The sequence below is a fragment of the Varroa destructor genome, unplaced genomic scaffold, assembly GCF_002443255.2.
Source record: "Varroa destructor unplaced genomic scaffold, Vdes_3.0 BEIS01000007.1, whole genome shotgun sequence".
Taxonomy (NCBI): Eukaryota; Metazoa; Arthropoda; class Arachnida; order Mesostigmata; family Varroidae; genus Varroa; species Varroa destructor.
This window is the reverse complement of record NW_019211460.1, coordinates 8,769,932-8,787,646: the sequence shown is the minus strand read 5'-3', so window position 1 is coordinate 8,787,646 and position 17,715 is coordinate 8,769,932. Positions and strand designations below refer to the sequence as shown.

The window sequence follows — 17,715 nt, the reverse complement described above, 5'->3', positions numbered from 1 at the left end:
TTGCGTGACCGTGGTGATTGCTTAAAGAGAATTTACTTAAAGCATGGTACGCTTATAATAGACAGAGTTTACGTATTTCTTTTGTTCGTTCTACTCCATATTTTCAGTGTCTACATTTGTAATGATGCCGTTTAAACGTAATTTTAATCCACAACCTCGCCACGTCCATAATGCCACATCTCTTGTAGAGACCAGCAATGCAGCATCCTGGGTCCTTTTAGAACAGTAAGAATACAGTATCAAGCTTGAGATTTCAAAGTGATTCTTTTTCGTAGCTAAACTTCCAACATGTATGCCTGATATGCATCCTTGAAAATCTCTAAAAATGTGATCGCCATTTTAAGTATCGTGCATGCATGATTCCATGTGGGACTTCAGCTGCTAGTTTCAGGATACGCCTCGTACCTTCATGGGTCTCCACAATTATTTGACAGTTAAGCACAGGCAATGTGAGTTACATCGTAATTGTTATTTGCATAAAAACAGACAGTGCTTAGGTCACCTTTTATGAAACAATTGGTCACAACCGTGCAGGTAGTTATCCCTGAGGCGTAACGTGATCATGAAACGTGGGTGGCAGGTATGATCTCTCATGTCACTTATCCTGCCGACTTTCAATACGGACGGAGCTCACGATAACAAAACAATCTCGCGCTAATAGGTACTGCATGTTTTCGTATGTGGTAAAGAGTCGCCTTCTTCTTCGGGAAAGCCTCGTGAACTTGAGTGTTTCACGTAGTGAATTGCTTACCCCAAACTCCGAACTTGACCATAAAGCTATCAATACTCTAACTACACTGCTTTAATGTCACATTTGTTAAATTGAGATATACTCGAAAATATCTCAATTTGACTTAGGTACTCGAAGTAACGACGATACGAAGTACCTAAGTATAATACAAGAAGTAAACAAAGCTTGTTTATATACATAAATAAACTAATAAAGAGCGACCTCTTGGCCATATTTGAGTTAATTTCTCACCAACTGACAAAGTGTGACTACGTATTTTAAATACTACTTCATACATATAAATAAAAGGTGCGCATACATAACAATTAGATAATAATAGTTTATAAATAATAAAGTGATAAATAATAATATAAACAATGATGCTTTTCACTTTCTCGCAATCTTTTGGTCTAAACTGCTTATTCAGTAGACGAAGTAATATGAGATATTATACAGCATAAACGCGCATAATAATCGGTGAGACCACCGATTGCACTGCCAATGTTCCTAAGACTTCTAGGATCTAACAGTATCCTAGCATTTTCTCTCCGCCCCCTTTTTTAGTCCTAAATGCGCATCGAAGTGATAACTACTTGAAGAATCTCGGCGTGTTACTGTTTACAGTTGCCCTATATGTATATTATTAGCTACGTTATTACAAGAAATTTACTGCTCGACCACTCGGATCCCCGTAGGAAATCAGCACCAAATGATAGGCGAGCTCATAAAATGAGATACAGTGGCATAGCCGCAGTCTTCCCTAGTCAATGAATAGAAGAAGCATTGGTCAGGATAATGGATCAGATGACACGATTGACCTCATAGCTTGATTGAGCCGCGTTGATGATTCTGCCTGCAAGTTCTTTGTTGCTTCACTTTCTTGCCTTTAACCTACTTGACAAACAAATATTACGTCTATGTAAAGAACAATGCAAAAGTTCAAATAAAATATATATAGCCATTTTGAAAAGAATTATCGTATGACAGAGAGCTCTACCTGTAATATCAAGAAGTTACTCGCTTCACCGGTGAAGTCATCCGATACGATATTGTACTGCAAGTCTTCAGCGCGAAACAAACTACAACCTAGTCACAGAAGCTATTAGGTGGGTTAAATTCTAGCAGATTTGGGTCAAATCAAAGCCCGTATCAACCACAATCAAATATTTAAAATGTATTTCGTGCTTAACTTTATTTGTCAACTGATGACAAGCTGGTTTATCATTGGTTCTATATTATTACAGGGCTATAGAAGTGAAGCAGATAATCGTGCATGGCACACATTGTTTTATAAAAAATTCGATCGATGTCGCCCACAGCATCACGAGTTCAGTTAAAAATCTATGTTTTTGTATCGTCGCAATTAGACATTATTAAAGAGTGCACGGCCAGATAGCACCCTGTAACTACCCTTAAAAAAACCGGAAGAAACTGCCGAGAGACTTGACGTTCTGATTTGGACTACTATTTAGATCCAGTACTATGTCTACTGTTAGTATTTCTAATAGAATTAGTAGAATAAATATTAGTTTAATTTTCTCTCGCTCTTTTCCTATCACATCTTGGCTGTTAGTAGCAGTCGACTTGATAATACTTACGATTTGATGTGCACGTACGCCGCGTGGCTTCGCTCTCGTTCTTTACAATTAACGACGGAACAAAAATGTAATGTTACAACTTCTACATAGACTTAGTTTTATCCTTTTGCTATGACTTCGTTCAGCAACGTGTATCACTCTCACGTTATCCTTATTTTATGTGATTTTCTGTGGTTAACGCACGTTTTTTCCTTTTTCAACGCCTCAGTCGCAAACATCCACAAGCTACCGACAGCTGTGCACAGGTGAGAAAACAGAGTACTCCTCCAATAGCAGGCTACTGATGGCTTGCCAACAATTGTCTAATTGTTGTCAGATGTCGACAGCCTTTAGACAGTGATGATAACAACAACAAAAACAACAACGAGAGTACTTCTAATTAGCGTGTTCAATGCAGCAGTAGACGTTTTACGACCGAGACTCGCTGTTGTTGTCGCTGTTGACCGCCAGTAAGTACGAACAAGTGGGCCGTTGTTGTGGTTGATTTCTAGTTGACTGTTTGCCGTTTGCCTATTCACAGGCAATGTGACGTTAGGACACTTGCGGCCTGGTCACCCCTCTTCGGTCTATGCGAATTTACGGTCCATCTAGCTGTCGCTGCGGCTGCTGCTGTAACAGCGACAGCCACCATAGGCTCGTGTTGATAGTGGCTGAATTAATGCTACTGAGACAACACTTGGAAAAATGCGTGTATATCACAGTTAAAGAAATAGCGGTCGCAGTCAATGTCGCCACAGTAGCTGTTCGAGTCGAACTAACACTGCTTGAAGTAACATAGAGAAAACGGTAGGGACCGACAGGGACAAAGGCTGCCTGTTCCGAACCCCGATAACACCTACACATGCACTGAATCGACGATAATGCACAGTTCTTCGTCACACCTCGTAGGTACCGCGAAAAGCCAGCTAGCTTGCCGCCAGATCGCCGAGGGAAGTACAAGTAACGACAACAAAAGTGGTTAGGTGTCACGTAAATCCTCAGGGCAATTGAAGATTACAGCCGAGTCACACCAATACAGATCTTGAACAGGAACGAATTGGATGTATGATCGAAAAGAGACGATGCATCCAGTCAGCCTTCTTTTTCTTTTGCTGCTATCTCTTGTTCCGGTATCGCTCACCAGGGTCAATGGGACGCTTCGATACGACGCAGCGATTGGCACTTGACAATTAACAACAATCGACAGAATTCCATGCAGCACCAGTGAGGGCTACAGCGGCATATATACCAATCTGGTCGATCACACCTTGGCGAAGGTATCGTCTGATTGGGTTTACGATGTAGTCTAGTAAAGACGATGTTTCCCGACTCGATTCGATCTGATCCAATGATGGTTAATTAAATCGACGATAAAAGCAGACCAATCCAGGATGCAGATGCAAATTTGCTGTTACTTGTTGTTTCATTGAACTGATGTTGTTATTAATGCTGCCGATGCTGCAGCAGTGGTATTGTGTCAGCTGGCCAGCTCCCCTTGACTCATATAGATTAGAAAATGTGGGCAGGCTCTGTTAATATTCGACAACTGTGCCCCTGATACGAAATGTAGATGCTCCTGTAGCAGATCGCCCCTGGCAGAGAAAGAATCTGGGTATCTATTTTTCTCAGCCTATCCAGCAAAGAAGTGAGCTTTGACCATCTGAGCTAAGCTGCTGACTAGCCACTATCGACACGGTTAACTGAGAATCAGGAGACGGAATATTTGCACATGCAGTTACTACTACTACTACTGCCGCCGCTGTTGCTGCTGCTGCTACTGCTGCTGCTGCTGCCGGCGGTTCTGATAATGATAATCATACTTTGTTAACTCTACTACGAATGGTTGTCGCTCACTTGACCGATAACAAACTTGCTTACAGACAAATGGGGTACACAACGGCATTCATTCTTACCAACATCCAACAGCCATGCAGGCGGGCAGTGAGCAATGAACATGAAACACGAAAGCCACGAAAAATCAACCATGAAAGCAACAAGCACGAGAATAACAGCAACGGCAACAGCGATGACGATCGGCGGTAGCGGAACAGTGTCACCATCGATGGACCATGTCGAACTGCTTTCACAACTCACCCCTAACAGTACAGCGTCCAACAGCAACCAAAAACGCCAATAACGATTGGGCAGCGCCCGCTTCGACTACAACTGCACCTGCTTGTACTAATGGTGGACGTTGATGCTGGGCCATGGGTGAGAAAACTGCAACAACCAGCACGACCCACTGCGATGCTGCTGGGGTCGCTTTGGTGCCTGATATTTATGCTGCTGCTGCTGCTGCTGTTGTCGTCGTAGGGTATTTGTCCGCTTGTTGGATTGTCTGTTTCCCGTCAGTCGTCTGTATCTGCGCAAGCACTACGCTGCTGGTGTTCGTGCCCAGATGCAATGGGCGGCCGCTGTAAATAGAATCATTTTATCCGAGACTCTCGCGCTTAGAGCCAGCGAGCGCCGGGACCAAAATGAGACTATTGGCAGGGGTAGCGTTTGTGTTGATGATGACGGCCACCGTGGTACACGTCGCTGCTGCACGGGGTCAAGACCAGCACCACTGCCGTGGCGGCTGTAGGCGCTATGGATGCTGCTATGGTTTATGACGGCGCGCTCGATCGACTCAGAGTTGTTCTTTGCAGTGAGCAGATAGGCGAGTGCGTTCGACAAGATTGTCGGAGGTACAATTCAAGATTTACTTAGTATTGTCATTTTATGCTGCCTTCAGCTGGCTGCTGTACCAGAGCAAGTAAATATCGATAGACAGACAGACAGACAGAAACCCGCCACAGCGACCAACTATCACACGTCCGAAAGATGGGACACCAGCAATGATGCTTCTGCTCTAACTTGCTCAGCTGCTCCGTTGCTCGTCGCTGATTGTACTGTTGACGCTAGCAACGGTTCAGGGGGGACGGGGGGCAAGGGGGTGTTGTGGCGCTCCAGCGATATCCTGCTTGTCTGTCACTTACCGCACCTCACTTTACTCCTGCACTCACACTGCTGCCCCGTCGCAACTACTTTATTCCGACAGCGGTCTGCTGTAGAAGCACACTGTGTATCGGTCCGCTTGACTGGCTACTATAATCCTGTCGTCCCAAAACAGAGGGACACACTCACTTGCTTGACGCAGACGCACCACTGCGTACTACGGCGGCGGCTGTGGCGCCAGGCCAGCTAGGCGAGAAAGATTTACACTTACAGCTGCGAGCTATAGCATCTATTGTGCGATCGCTGAGCCTACGTTTTAACACGAGGACAGCAAGATTTAATTACAACTGATATTCTTGTTCTTACTTCTACTATAGCACTGCTGCGTTAGTCGATTATAGGGCTTCAATACAACACAGAGAAAACCACGGTCAGTCGTCACCACAGTCGACCGCTCGGGACTGCCTGTCACTGCCAGCAATGCAACCTGCATAACGCACTGACTGACCTTCCTAGCTGCTGCTGCTGCCGCTGCTGCCTGGACACCTGGAGGTAGCGCAAGGGAAAAAGTAGCTGCGTACGAAATTATACGGGCCGTACACACACACAGACATGACGAACGATCATCAAAGATCATGGAAAGCTGCAACATAAACAACAGCAGCTGTAAAAACAGCAGACTTAACCATAACAAATCAGCGATGGACAGACTGGCCACTCAGTAGTAGCCTCAGACGAGCTCTCACGAAATCGGAGTGGCAAACAATGGCTATTTGCAGGGTAGATCCTGCCTGGGTTTGTGTATCCGTGTGTGGCAAAGAATATACATTCATAGCGATAGCAGATGACGTTGAAGTGATCGCGGAGCAGACGTTTCGGCAGAAACATACCAGTCATTGCCGTCTGCTTAATACTTGGAATATTCGTATTCAAATACGCGCTCACGGAAAGGGAGGCTCGTTGTCGAACAACAGTAGGAGAGCGCGTTTTTGAGCGCCTATTCTTCAAGGACATGCTGCACAGCCTTTTGTGCCTATTTGACACTTTGTATGTCCGGCCAAAAGAACCAGCAGAACACGCACACATACACAGAACCGTAGTTCTTGTTCGAGACAGCCGCGCGAAACATCTCACCACTTACCCGCAGTATGCTAGATCGTAACTGTAGTGCATAATAGCTAAATTAATGCCTTGAGTTGTACGTTAGGCGCCACTGTCATGCGCTAAAGGCGCTTACAAATAAACCTCTCAAGCTTTTAAACATAATAGTCGTTAAATATACTTGCAGTTGTTAACCATTAATCTAAGAAAGAACTGTCGGGCAATTTACGTTCACGTAATGGTCTAAAACGCTCAAGTTTTACGTCGGGTACCACCGTTAAGCATTCCGCCAAACGCCTGGCTTCTTTCGGTACGAAACCAAGTGTACATGCTCGGATATGACCCTACAGTACCGCGTGTGTTTCATATTTAGCAAACAAACCAGATACCCATTGCGCCACCAGAAAAACCTGGCCATTGTTGTCCAACTGAAGCCTGCTACATAACTAAAGTTCGGCGCATTTTGAAACAACCTTTCAATAAAAGGCTCTCAGCATCTACTCCCATTACGACTGCTGCTGCTGCTGTGGACTGACTGGTATTATATTGTTATGTGGATCAATTTATTAAAAGATCGTGCTCGTTTGATGTGCGTAATTGAAAAGGATAATCTACATGGTGATGTTGAAAACCCGAAGACAACAGATGAAAACACAATGGTAGATATCATATTTTTTTAATCGACAATTTATTTTGTACTGTGTAAGCACGATGGATTTTAATCTAATGTGACGAAGGTGATAATTCAGGTTCATATTAATAAAGCAGACCAAAAATAACAGAGATTTTATTCTATTTCAACCTTTCGTTCGGAGAAAGGAGCCAACATTTTGCGAATCATTTACTGCATGAGGCCTTGTTATAGGAGCAGCCCGTTCTTGGTAGTTCGTGGTTCTTTGCTGCGTGGACATAATTAAGTGATGAATACTGCTTGGAATACAGAATCGTTAGACATTATGTTATTTCTTCAAGGCTAGCTTCAATTGGTTTAGATAGTTTGTGAAAAGTGAGTATAATTCGCTCTTCAGTGACACAAAAATAAAGAAAAAAACGAATAGTTTTAGCTAAGTGCAGTATTAAATTATATTTTCTTGTTATTATTTTATTATATTGTTATTTGTTTATTCGCATATTCTTGATTGCTACGACTAGATGTTACAACTTTAAGGCAATTACACGGATAGTTCCATCAGATCAATTCCAGAAACTAGAACTGATCTAAGTCAGGTCGTTCTAAACACGAAAGGTGAGGCAATCGAAAAGGCGGTATCGTCATAGCCCGCCAGGGGTGCATGTGCTCAGAGAATTATAAACAAACAAAGACGATCGCGACGAATCTTCGAAACAAGATGGCCGCACCCATTAGATGTCAGAAGCGTTCGAGAAAATCACGAAAAGATGTTTCTCTATCTATTATCATGGTTTGCTATGGGTGTACAAGTATGTTTCGCGGTCTTATGCATCGGTAAGTAACTGTTAAAGACCGAGAATAACTGCCTTTCAATTTAACACACATACGATGAGACTTTTCAATGAAAACTGTAGTAGAAAATTATTAGGATTCCGTTTGTGTGTTTGTATTTGAATGTTGCAAAAGAGCGCTGTAGAGATTTTATATGGAATCATCCCAGTCTTAATTAATTTTGTATAACTGTTCTGTTATTTTTTTTTTACTGTTTTTAATTTAACCAACTAATTTCGATGACAAGTTAACACATACCTACTATAAGTTACGATTGGAACTGCTGCGATTGTAAGATATACTACTCGTTACCTAGATATTATTGAGGCTTGAAAGAATCATATCCTACATTGTTTCTTAAGATCTCTATTAGTTCAAGTCACCAACGTAATTCCCGTTCAAACATAAGATATAAATAAAACAGGGAAATGAAAGAAAGACATCAACGTAATTGTTTTGATATAAATAGTCCTGCAGGATCTCGTTGTGCATAGTGGGTCCTCATCCGAATACAGCTAGAATTTATTGTCCCATGTTTACTTTTATCTCTAAAGAAACAAAAAGGAATAACAGTTTCCTGCTATGGTTAATCTAGCTTCACTGCATCTTAATGTGCATATAAATTCTAGGGCTGCACTGTGCACTTAAGTTACTTCCTAGTAGTCATTGCAGATCGGATGGTTCGACTAGGGTCTGATTCGTCTAAGGGTCAACTGATTATGGAACTGAATTGTGTGCTCGTTTTTATGTTGGCCTTTCTGCCTTCCAGCATCGGGTTTATATTATTTGGCTGAAATTGTTGAAGAGTTCACAGTTGCGACAGCTCGTGCTATCCGATATATGATATTTGTAAGTATTTTTAGAAACTATATTTAGAGAGTCCTTTCCATTTACGATGAGAATTTGAATCACCTACTATTTCAGCGAATTCCGTTGTTGTTATTGGGTCAACTATGGCCACACAACGAAGAAGGTGTCTTAATTAGTTTCAAGATACAAATGATTCTGAAAGAACGATAGCATCATCTTATTTATTAGCCAAAACAGTCATACATGCCTATAATCCGAACTTGGTGTAAATGGCCTTTTGCGTATTCTACAGCTTTTGTGGACAAGTTAAATTAGACCTTATCTAGGCGCTGAGGCAAGCGACGCTTTTGTTTAATTATATGATTTTGTGCATACCGATAATGCATATTCTTTTATAGTTACTATATTTTTTCCTTATTATGCATATATCGTATCAGTTAGAAATACATGTATATCCTTTTAGTATATATTGAATATTTATATAAATATGTGAAATATATTAGCAATTAGTCATTAAATATTGCCGGTTCTATAATTGAAGGGTGGATCTAGATTCGAATTTTAGCCAGGCACAAAACTACACAAATACATGTACGTCAATGGTTATATCAAATTCAACTCCTTGAATCTCTTACGACATTCGTCTTTATGCCGTTTGATAACGACAATAAGGCCTATCATATACCGCACGCAGTAGTGTACCGAAATGTTTTAATCTGTTTATTTGTGTATTCCTTGTAGGTTGTCATTTACCTAACAGTGTGTTTGTTATTTGCATTTTTCATAAACAGGGCACTATATTTATCTACTCATGTCTTCTCGTGTTCGAGAACTTCCCAACGACGATGTTGCTTAGCGGCTTCCTTAGCCAGGTCTCACATTTACTAGTCTTAAAAACATTCCCATTTGTTGACCCCATGTCGCCATCGTTCATCGCCGGCGGTGGTACGTATTAAAGTAGACGAGCTGGAAACCTGGCGGGCATGGCCAAATTACTTCAAAAAAAAGGTTATGTAGATTTGTGAAACGTTTGCAGTAAATACCCGTATGCGTATACATATTTGTATTTTAAATTATTAACAAATATCACTACTCGTGTGGCACTGAGATTGTGTCACGTCTGATACTAAAAGGAGCCCATATTTCGAACGTATCCAATTGCAGCTAATTTATTCAGACGCAACAAGAATTTACCAACGGATTTCACCTTGCGTCTGTTTTTCCTGTGCTCCCCTTTCCCTGTATGCCCTGATATGTATGACCTGCATAGTTCTCCCCAACTCAGTTTCGTGTGATGCTCAATGATCAGTAGAATTAAAGTAGCCGAAGTATGTTTTTCTAGTCTATCTTTGCTCCTGCTGTCGAGCCTGATTTATGAGCGGAAAGCATATCAGTTGGCGTCGAAACGATTGTTAGTGCATAAACCCTGCATGGATTCGATCGTAGAGCCAATCCGCCGTTTGTCGAAATCGCGATATGTGTTAGCGACAATAAAGTGGAGCTCGACCGGATGAATTCAGATGCGATTTTTCGATCTAGTGAAAAGGTATACCTGGATACGTCAATTAAATTCGTGCACGTATAAAAACGACCAAAGTTTCCAAATACTTAGAAATCCAGGTCGGTCACGCCATATGAGATGAGGATGCGTAAAAAGTGCAAGATTATGCTAAACATCCGTAGGCCAAGAAAAGGCGAAATGAATCTCAAATTATCAGTCCTCGAATCCATCGCGCATTCTTGGAGCCGGCGAAAGTGGACACAAGCTCTTTTTCAACGATTCTTCTTCAGAGGGCTCAGCGAACTTTTGCACTGTAACCCAGGTACACCAGACCGTTACTACTCAGGTCGCCTTGGTGTTGGCAAGTGTCACCCCATAAAAATCCATGGAAAAATCCGGAGAAGAGATTGTTATTTGGAGCGATCGGCTAGAAAATGTCAGAGTGATTGGCAAAGAAATAGAGTGCTAATTCTACAGATTAGAAGAGATGAGGCCTATGTATGCTGACAATGGCCCCAAAAGAGTGATGATCGAGGGAATAAAAAGTTTTGTAAGTTATATATGCGAATCAAAAGATAAGTAACTTCGAAGAACCGATTTGGCAACCGAAATTTTCTTAGGAGAAAATCAGTTAGAGAAAAGTGGACGGGCGGTTGACATTGACGCTGCTACTGCAAGATCAGGTTTACGCATGTTGGAAAATGACGTGTTTGGTGAGATACGCGGCCCGACGGGTGATTCCCACTGAATGTGCTACTTTGTAAGTTTTCACCAAAGTTATGTAGATCTGATGGTGGAAGAGGATGAAGTTCAATGGCGTTGTGATGATTAGTCGGTAGTTTTTTCGGCGGCTGAGACGGGGCCCGACACTAATGCGGGACGTAAGGTATCTAGAAATGACTAAATCCATTGCGACAGAAAGAAACAATATCTTTTCCAGTATTTATATGTCAGTGTAAAGTGCGGCTCGCGTAATCGTAACACACGGATTGAGTTCTGGTAATAGAGCTAGGAGGTAGAAATAGAGAGTAGAAATAATACGGTAAAACTGCACAAACAAAATAAGACAAGCTATGGGACTAACAACAACTTTTCGTATTACACTAACATAAAAGTCAAATTCTATTACGTAACCTATGGGAATTAACGAATAGTGGTCTATTATTTGTTTCAATAATTTGAGTCGGCATTTATGAAGCGAATGCGGGTCAAAGGCAAGCATTTATGTATCGTATTTGTTGCAGGTATTCGTCGTGTTCATTCTGAATGTGATGCGTAAGAAACTGCACGGAAGAGATATTTTTATATAATTAGAATAGTGACCGATTCTAATAACCGACGATCTTGGATAATAAAAGTGTTACCTATAGTAGATAATATAAAGCAGAAATCTATAATGTACGACAAGAAAACTGCAAGTTACATAAGGGCATATAATAAGAGAAATAATGCATGTTCAGAGCCTATAAGGAGCCGGTAACAAGCACGTTAAAAAATTGAATTTGCACAAAGGTGCTACTTACACATACAATATCGCATTACTCCTGTTCACTATTTGTATTTGTTGAGTCATTTTATATAATTTATATTGGTATAAATCTCGGACCAAAAATAGCACTAACAAATATGCCTTATCGATATCTCTTGTTTTCAGTTTTGGTGGTGTGGAATCATTATCAGGCATTTTCGTTCTTCTCGTCAGTCTATTTTCCATTCAGCGAGGTGCTCGCCTACTTCACACTTTGCCTGTGGGCGGTTCCGTTCGCCTTTGTTGTTTCTTTATCTGCGAACGATGCTGTTTTGCCTACAAGAGCCGAACGGAAAATCCTTGGTACGAGACGGCAGTAGATGATACTTAAATAAAATAACGCTCGGATTGATTCTAAGTAGTATGAGTTATGATGATATTAAAATTCAACAATGATATGAATAACATCTCAAGATCGTTATCGATATTTTATATGCGATGCTAAACTATATTTTGCTTTATATATCCGTGTAATAGTCGAATTCTGACCATCTATGAAACACCTAGATTGCGGATTTGAAAGATATTCAATTCAGTTTGTTATTCAGTTAAAATGCGCTTTTGTTCAAAGGTAAAAATATCACACGGTAGTGTAGCGTCATTTTTTTATTTACTTTATTTTAGCAGACGCCATGAAGACGGCGCCAATCAATGCAGAACTTCTATAAACCAATTCAGTTACCTTGTGTAATAAGGTAATAATCATATTAACGAACTGATTATGTAACTAGTATTCCAGTAACGCCGGAAAGGTAATATATCGTTGACCCGCTGTCTCTTTTCGTATGCTTTGATCGGCAATCACCCATGAGTCGGTATAATGACCTAATTTAGAACATCGATGGTTCTCTGTTTTAATCAATCATTTCAGATGACGGTGATCCTTTCGGCCAATCATTCAACTTCGCTAAACGAGGACTTAAGAAGTCCTCATTATTGACTTTGTTTAGATCTGCTCGGGAATCAATTCTGCCTCAACGTGTAAAGAGAGCATTTTAACAGCGAGAGAACAAGATAGGTAGGGAAGAATTTATCTTTTTGAAGATCATTGCGCGCTTAACGGTCGGCGGGATATGGATCGACGTCGACCTCCTTCAGTCGGCGTTTTGTCAATGTTGCATATGCCAAGGAACGACCATTAAAATGGACACTATTTAATTGTCATCAAAAACATCTATTCCCCCGGATAGAATACATTCTCACGATGAAAGATGTGATGTCATCATTTCACATCATCACCCTCTCAATAACAAACTAAGTAGTATTGGTGGCAGCTTTCGTCCATCACCCTAAAAAAGACGGATATACTAGACCGAGCGTACAGTCTGCCCGCGTGTGTGCATGGGGAAGTGTAAGGAAACGATTGCCTTAATTCTAAAACTGGTCTTTTTCATGGGTATTATTCTTAAGTCACATGAGCAAGGCTGCTTAGACATATAGGCCCTATGCGAAGACGTGCGTTGTTGTAAAAAAAAGTACAGGCGCAGACGATCCCTCACCTGACATTTGGTGGTAGTGTGCCATTAATCTTTATACTATCTACTGTACAAAGTATCGTAGTAGGGGCATATTATTACGTACCGCTTTTATTTGTGGTACATTAAAGACAGTAATGATAACCAGATATTACAGTCACAGGGTGGAGTAAATAGCATGAACCTTGAACTTTTCGTGATTCTATTATTTCTTTAGTTTGGCATTAATTATTCCCACGATGCCAACTAATCAGATGGAATGGAAGAAGATGTTGGGTAGGCATGCAGGCTAGGATGTAGCTGTCGTTAGCAAAGGAAAAGTCGACTGGGGGGGGCGATTGAGAGAGTGAAGATCGACGCCTAATGGACGCCGCATGAATGGAATTGTATATTTATAACACTACAACATAACAAACTAGACAATCGTAGACAATAGATGATATCCACTGTTAAGTTACAGGTTGGTAACCGTAGTCATCTTTTGCTGATACATACAGCTGCACACAATATGCAGGAGAAGAAGCACACTGACGCAACAAAAAACCTAGATGAACACGAAATTAGCTTGTTTTGTATATAGTCGATGGTTTTTTAGTGTACTGATGTTGTCCGCATTGTTTCGTTCTTATGCGTCAACAATGACCACCAAAGAATGTCTACGGCGCGCGTGACGGAATCGTGAATTGTCAACTGAGAAACAAAATAAAGCGTTCCGTTGAACTAGTAGTCGCCATTTTGTAGATCAGCATATTGCGGTGAAGAAATTAATTAAAACTTAATATATGCTCTGTTGTCTGCTGGTCACATTCGACTAGCATTCACTTTCAAGATGTAAATGTTTAATGATGGAGTTGAGCTTTGATGAGTAATACCATATGCGGAAAGATGCTAGAAGACGTCAGAGTGAGCGAAATGTCATCGTGTAGACTAGGCGCGATATTTACATTATTGCCAAATGGTCACACTTATTATGAATTCAATCCTGATCTATCCGAGACTTATTTTCTGGGTTTACATACTATACAACTAACGATATAGTATAAGAGATAGTTTTGAAAAGGGGAGATCTGCAAATTTAGTTTAATAGCATCACCATGCATTAGCTATAAGCGAATATAATCTTCTTGAAATATTACCACCACTGGTATTTTGGGGAGCTCAGAGATGTAATCTAATCGACGATGGGTCTATTCGTTGCATAGTAGTTTCCGTCGGAAATCAGTCTTTGCTGGGAAGTCTCTGAGACCTGAGCCAACATTAGTGAACACCAGGAGAATTTGGAATGCGCGAAAGGAGGCGGCAATTTATCAGTGTCTCAATAAATTTTTGTACCCTTGAATAACAAGAACTAGTTGGATTTTTCTAAGTCTTGATTAAGAACTAGTTAAGTTATCCTAAATAAGAGATTTTCCATTGTTGTGTAAATGAAATGTCTACTTATTTCTCAACCTGGTGAATTGCTTTAAGGTAGTAGAAGTTGAACAATCTAAACTACAATTAGATTTTATATGGAAGATGGGCTATCCGTATAAATGAATCAATGTGCAAGTGAATTACGCCTATTTTTTTTGCAAAAGTGTCATTCCTCCTTGCAAAATCAGAAAAAGTCGTGGTTCTGATATCAAATGGTTTATCAGTTGCACCGTCAATTTTAACTGCTTAAAAGTAATACGGCCTGTTTGCCCTTCAGGGACCTAAGATACCAGACGTGTGTTCCATACGTCTGTGATACTCGACTGTTTGTTCCAAGTTATTTTGCAGAATGAGCTAACTTAAAGCTCATCAAAGGATTCACTGATGATACTACGTCCAGTAGTTTTATTCGTCTATATATATATGCTGAAAATAAAATGAAAACTACGAGTTAAAATCAACGAATTTACACTATTTTTTTTTAGAAAAACGTGAGTTTCATGAAAATGAAGATCGTAACCGTTTTCTTCCCATATAGACTGTCCTGTTACCCAGAGGCTAATGGCCTTGTACGTCTCTTAGCTTGTCGCTATTTAAAAACTGACTCATTATAATCAGTACCCATATGGCAATAGAATATTTTATAGGTTTCCATATACCGTTTAGTTATTTTAGAGTTTTATTTTGCACCTTCCATATAAAAATCGTTTTCGGCTATTTCACGAAGGATAGAGTGTGATTCACGAGTAAAAATTGGAGGCTAAATAGATATACTCCGTACTATGCACGCATTGAGATTCAATTCATTCAATAGTCCAAGTAGTTGACTAAAACAACTAGCGACCCAGGATGGGAGCCAAAAGAACGTGTGAATTTAGCGTAGTAGTTAGTCATCTTAATTACGCTAACTGTGTACTGCTATTAGAAAATGCCGGAGAGAGCTCTACTCTACCGCGGTACGTACTAGATATAGAATCTGGTGCCCGTCAACGACACGATTTACATAAGGAAGTCTGAAAAAAAAGTTCGTTTTTTGCTGAAGAAATGCTTGTTTTGGACCAACAATGAGAATTACGCTTCGGTTTTTATTGACCTCAGACATGTTTCTCCCAGAACTACCTCAAACATCCTGCTGGAAGTTAGCGTTCACAATAAGGCCTTAAAGAAATTCAGCTCATCTTTTGCTCTTTTTCTGTACGTGTCCAATCTTTGTTTAAGAAAATGCTAAATACGAATGTCAATACTTTTACTCTGGTATAGTGGTGTTTACAATGTTACTAAACGCGTACGCCTCTGGAGTGGTGCAGTGCTAATGTCCTTGCATATGGACCCGAGGAAAACGCAGGGTTCTTAAATTTCGAATCCAGGTCGAGTCATATTGTGATTTAATCATAAACTAGAATAGCAGAATGAAAGGCGATGATTATAACGCAGCGCTAAACAGCGGTACCCAGAACTATTGCAGTATAGACAACTGAGAGCCAGCCTCGAACGTCTTTAAATACAAATGAATATACAATTGCGTATCACACTGGTGATTTAAGGGCAGGATATCATTGTGTCTAATTAATTTTTTTTTTTGTTAATTCGCACGGTTGATTTGTTAATAACGAATTACTGAAACAGAACAAACAGAGTTAAAGTTCATAATAAAAATCTTTGCCAAAATGACTTGACGTCAGGCTTTTTAAATAAGCGCAATCTGGACCACAGGTTACACTAAAAACAGTTATTGGATGAAAATATTGAAACCATTGTAACTGGTAATCGCCATTATATTACTGTCTGGTGTTGCGCTTTGTTAATGATACGTTTTTTTTTCTTTTCTTTTATTAGATCCGGTCATTTTCATGAAATATAAAAATATTAACTTCGCTCTTAAATATGTTCTATTCCGAAATTATTTTCACTTTTGTGTTTTGAGGTTAGTCAATGCTTGTCACGTTCTTTTACAGCACAAAGCCGAAGAATAGTCCCTGATTGTGATTTGAATTTTTTCTCACGCACTTTTGTGCTAACTCTTTTAGCTTATATTGCATATTAGGATATTTCTACCTTTCCAATCTAGGGGCACTCGACATTTTATCGATTTTGTCGACTCGGGCTGTACCACTTGGACTTCCACCATACTTCTATCTGTATAAGTACATTTTTTTTTCAACACTGTCAGAGCGTTCGGTTTAAATAAAGGGTGATCCACTTGGGTCAGAAAGCATCAATTTAATTTGTTAAACTTGGCATATACATATTTATTGTAACTTGCGCCAATATAAAAATTTTCAGTCGAAGGTGTGAGCAAAACGTAGTAATGTGGCACAGGTTCATTCTAAAAACTTCATGTCTTTAGTATAGCATTCCTTTCGCAGTTTTAGACTGCCATTTGTGACAAGCGAACAATTTTTTTTTTCAAATCACGAACTTCTCTACTGTGTTTCAGGAAGACTGGCTAATAAAGAGCACATGCTTTGTAGGTACACCAGAACGTAATTTAGTTGTTACTATCTTACTTACGCGATTGTATGCTTCATGATTTCTTCACGGAATCGATGAAAAATTTACAATACGTTGTGCAAATACAATAGAGAAAAGGTGCTCTAATTTATTAAAATAGCCTAATCCTTGATACCGACAAATTACGTTAGTAACTTATTATTACGTTAGTAACTAGTTAACGTCACTATAGAGATCTTTCATTATGAGTAATGGTAAGATTTAGAGGTATTACAACCATGGGCTATCGACGAAGGTCTGTAATAACTATTTGAAGCAATAGATTTTTCCCTTAAAACGAAGATTTCGTAGCACCTAAGTTGGACCAAATTCACAAATGGGCTGCTCATGGCGGACTGTCACGAACTGATGTATGTCATATCGGAGCCAACACCGACCCAGCAAAATAGAAGGCCTCCTCTATGGTGGATTCCTTTATACAACATATAGTCGGATAACGCAGAGCCGACAATAATAATCCGATATTGAATCAAATCTGGCTGTAACTGTATACGCTTCTGTGGCATTTTCTACAACATCGTGTTATGTATACGAGGGACTGAGATTTATCAGTTTACGTGAAAAGATTGCACATAGATTGTCTATATTGACAAGTTTGTCGTTTTTTTCTCTGTATTTTGCAAACATTGCATTCTCTCTCTCTCTCTCTCTCTCTCTCTCTCTCTATATA

General features: G+C 40.1%; 2 protein-coding genes across 14 annotated transcripts in view; one reads left to right on the top strand and one right to left on the bottom strand.

The window, feature by feature from the left end:
- The window catches only part of trbd (ubiquitin thioesterase trabid), a 30,765-nt gene extending 24,744 nt beyond the window's left edge, over positions 1 to 6,021 (bottom strand). For 7 of the 11 annotated variants that reach the window (XR_015317510.1, XR_002675316.2, XM_022816548.2 and 4 more), the window contains exon 1: positions 2,329 to 6,021. The gene's annotated coding sequence lies outside the window, so the exon portion shown is untranslated. The remainder of the gene's footprint in view (positions 1 to 2,328) is intronic. The other 4 variants (XM_022816554.2, XM_022816555.2, XM_022816556.2 and 1 more) reach the window with 4 other exon arrangements.
- Positions 6,022 to 6,207: 186 nt separating this feature from the next.
- LOC111255000 (protein TEX261) lies at positions 6,208 to 14,469 on the top strand. 3 transcript variants are annotated; one of them, XM_022816575.2, is made up of 6 exons: positions 6,208 to 7,004; positions 7,539 to 7,810; positions 8,577 to 8,656; positions 9,409 to 9,562; positions 11,773 to 11,949; positions 12,518 to 14,469. In XM_022816575.2, exons 2-6 carry the CDS (start codon positions 7,744 to 7,746, stop codon positions 12,643 to 12,645), a joined length of 606 nt encoding a protein of 201 aa, XP_022672310.1. In that variant the 5' UTR covers positions 6,208 to 7,004; positions 7,539 to 7,743; the 3' UTR covers positions 12,646 to 14,469. The 3 variants fall into 3 exon arrangements, with proteins under 3 accessions (XP_022672310.1, XP_022672308.1, XP_022672309.1); XM_022816573.2 differs by having other exon boundaries at positions 7,514 to 7,810; XM_022816574.2 differs by having other exon boundaries at positions 7,498 to 7,810.
- The last annotated feature ends 3,246 nt before the right edge of the window (positions 14,470 to 17,715 follow it).

Coding starts and splice junctions, on each gene's coding strand:
- LOC111255000 (XM_022816575.2), top strand. CDS start 7,744: ATGTTTCTCTATCTATTATCATGGTTTGCTATGGGTGTACAAGTATGT. Junction 8,657..9,408: donor CTATCCGATATATGATATTT/GTAAGTATTTTT, acceptor TTTCATAAACAG/GGCACTATATTTATCTACTC. Junction 11,950..12,517: donor AGCCGAACGGAAAATCCTTG/GTACGAGACGGC, acceptor CAATCATTTCAG/ATGACGGTGATCCTTTCGGC.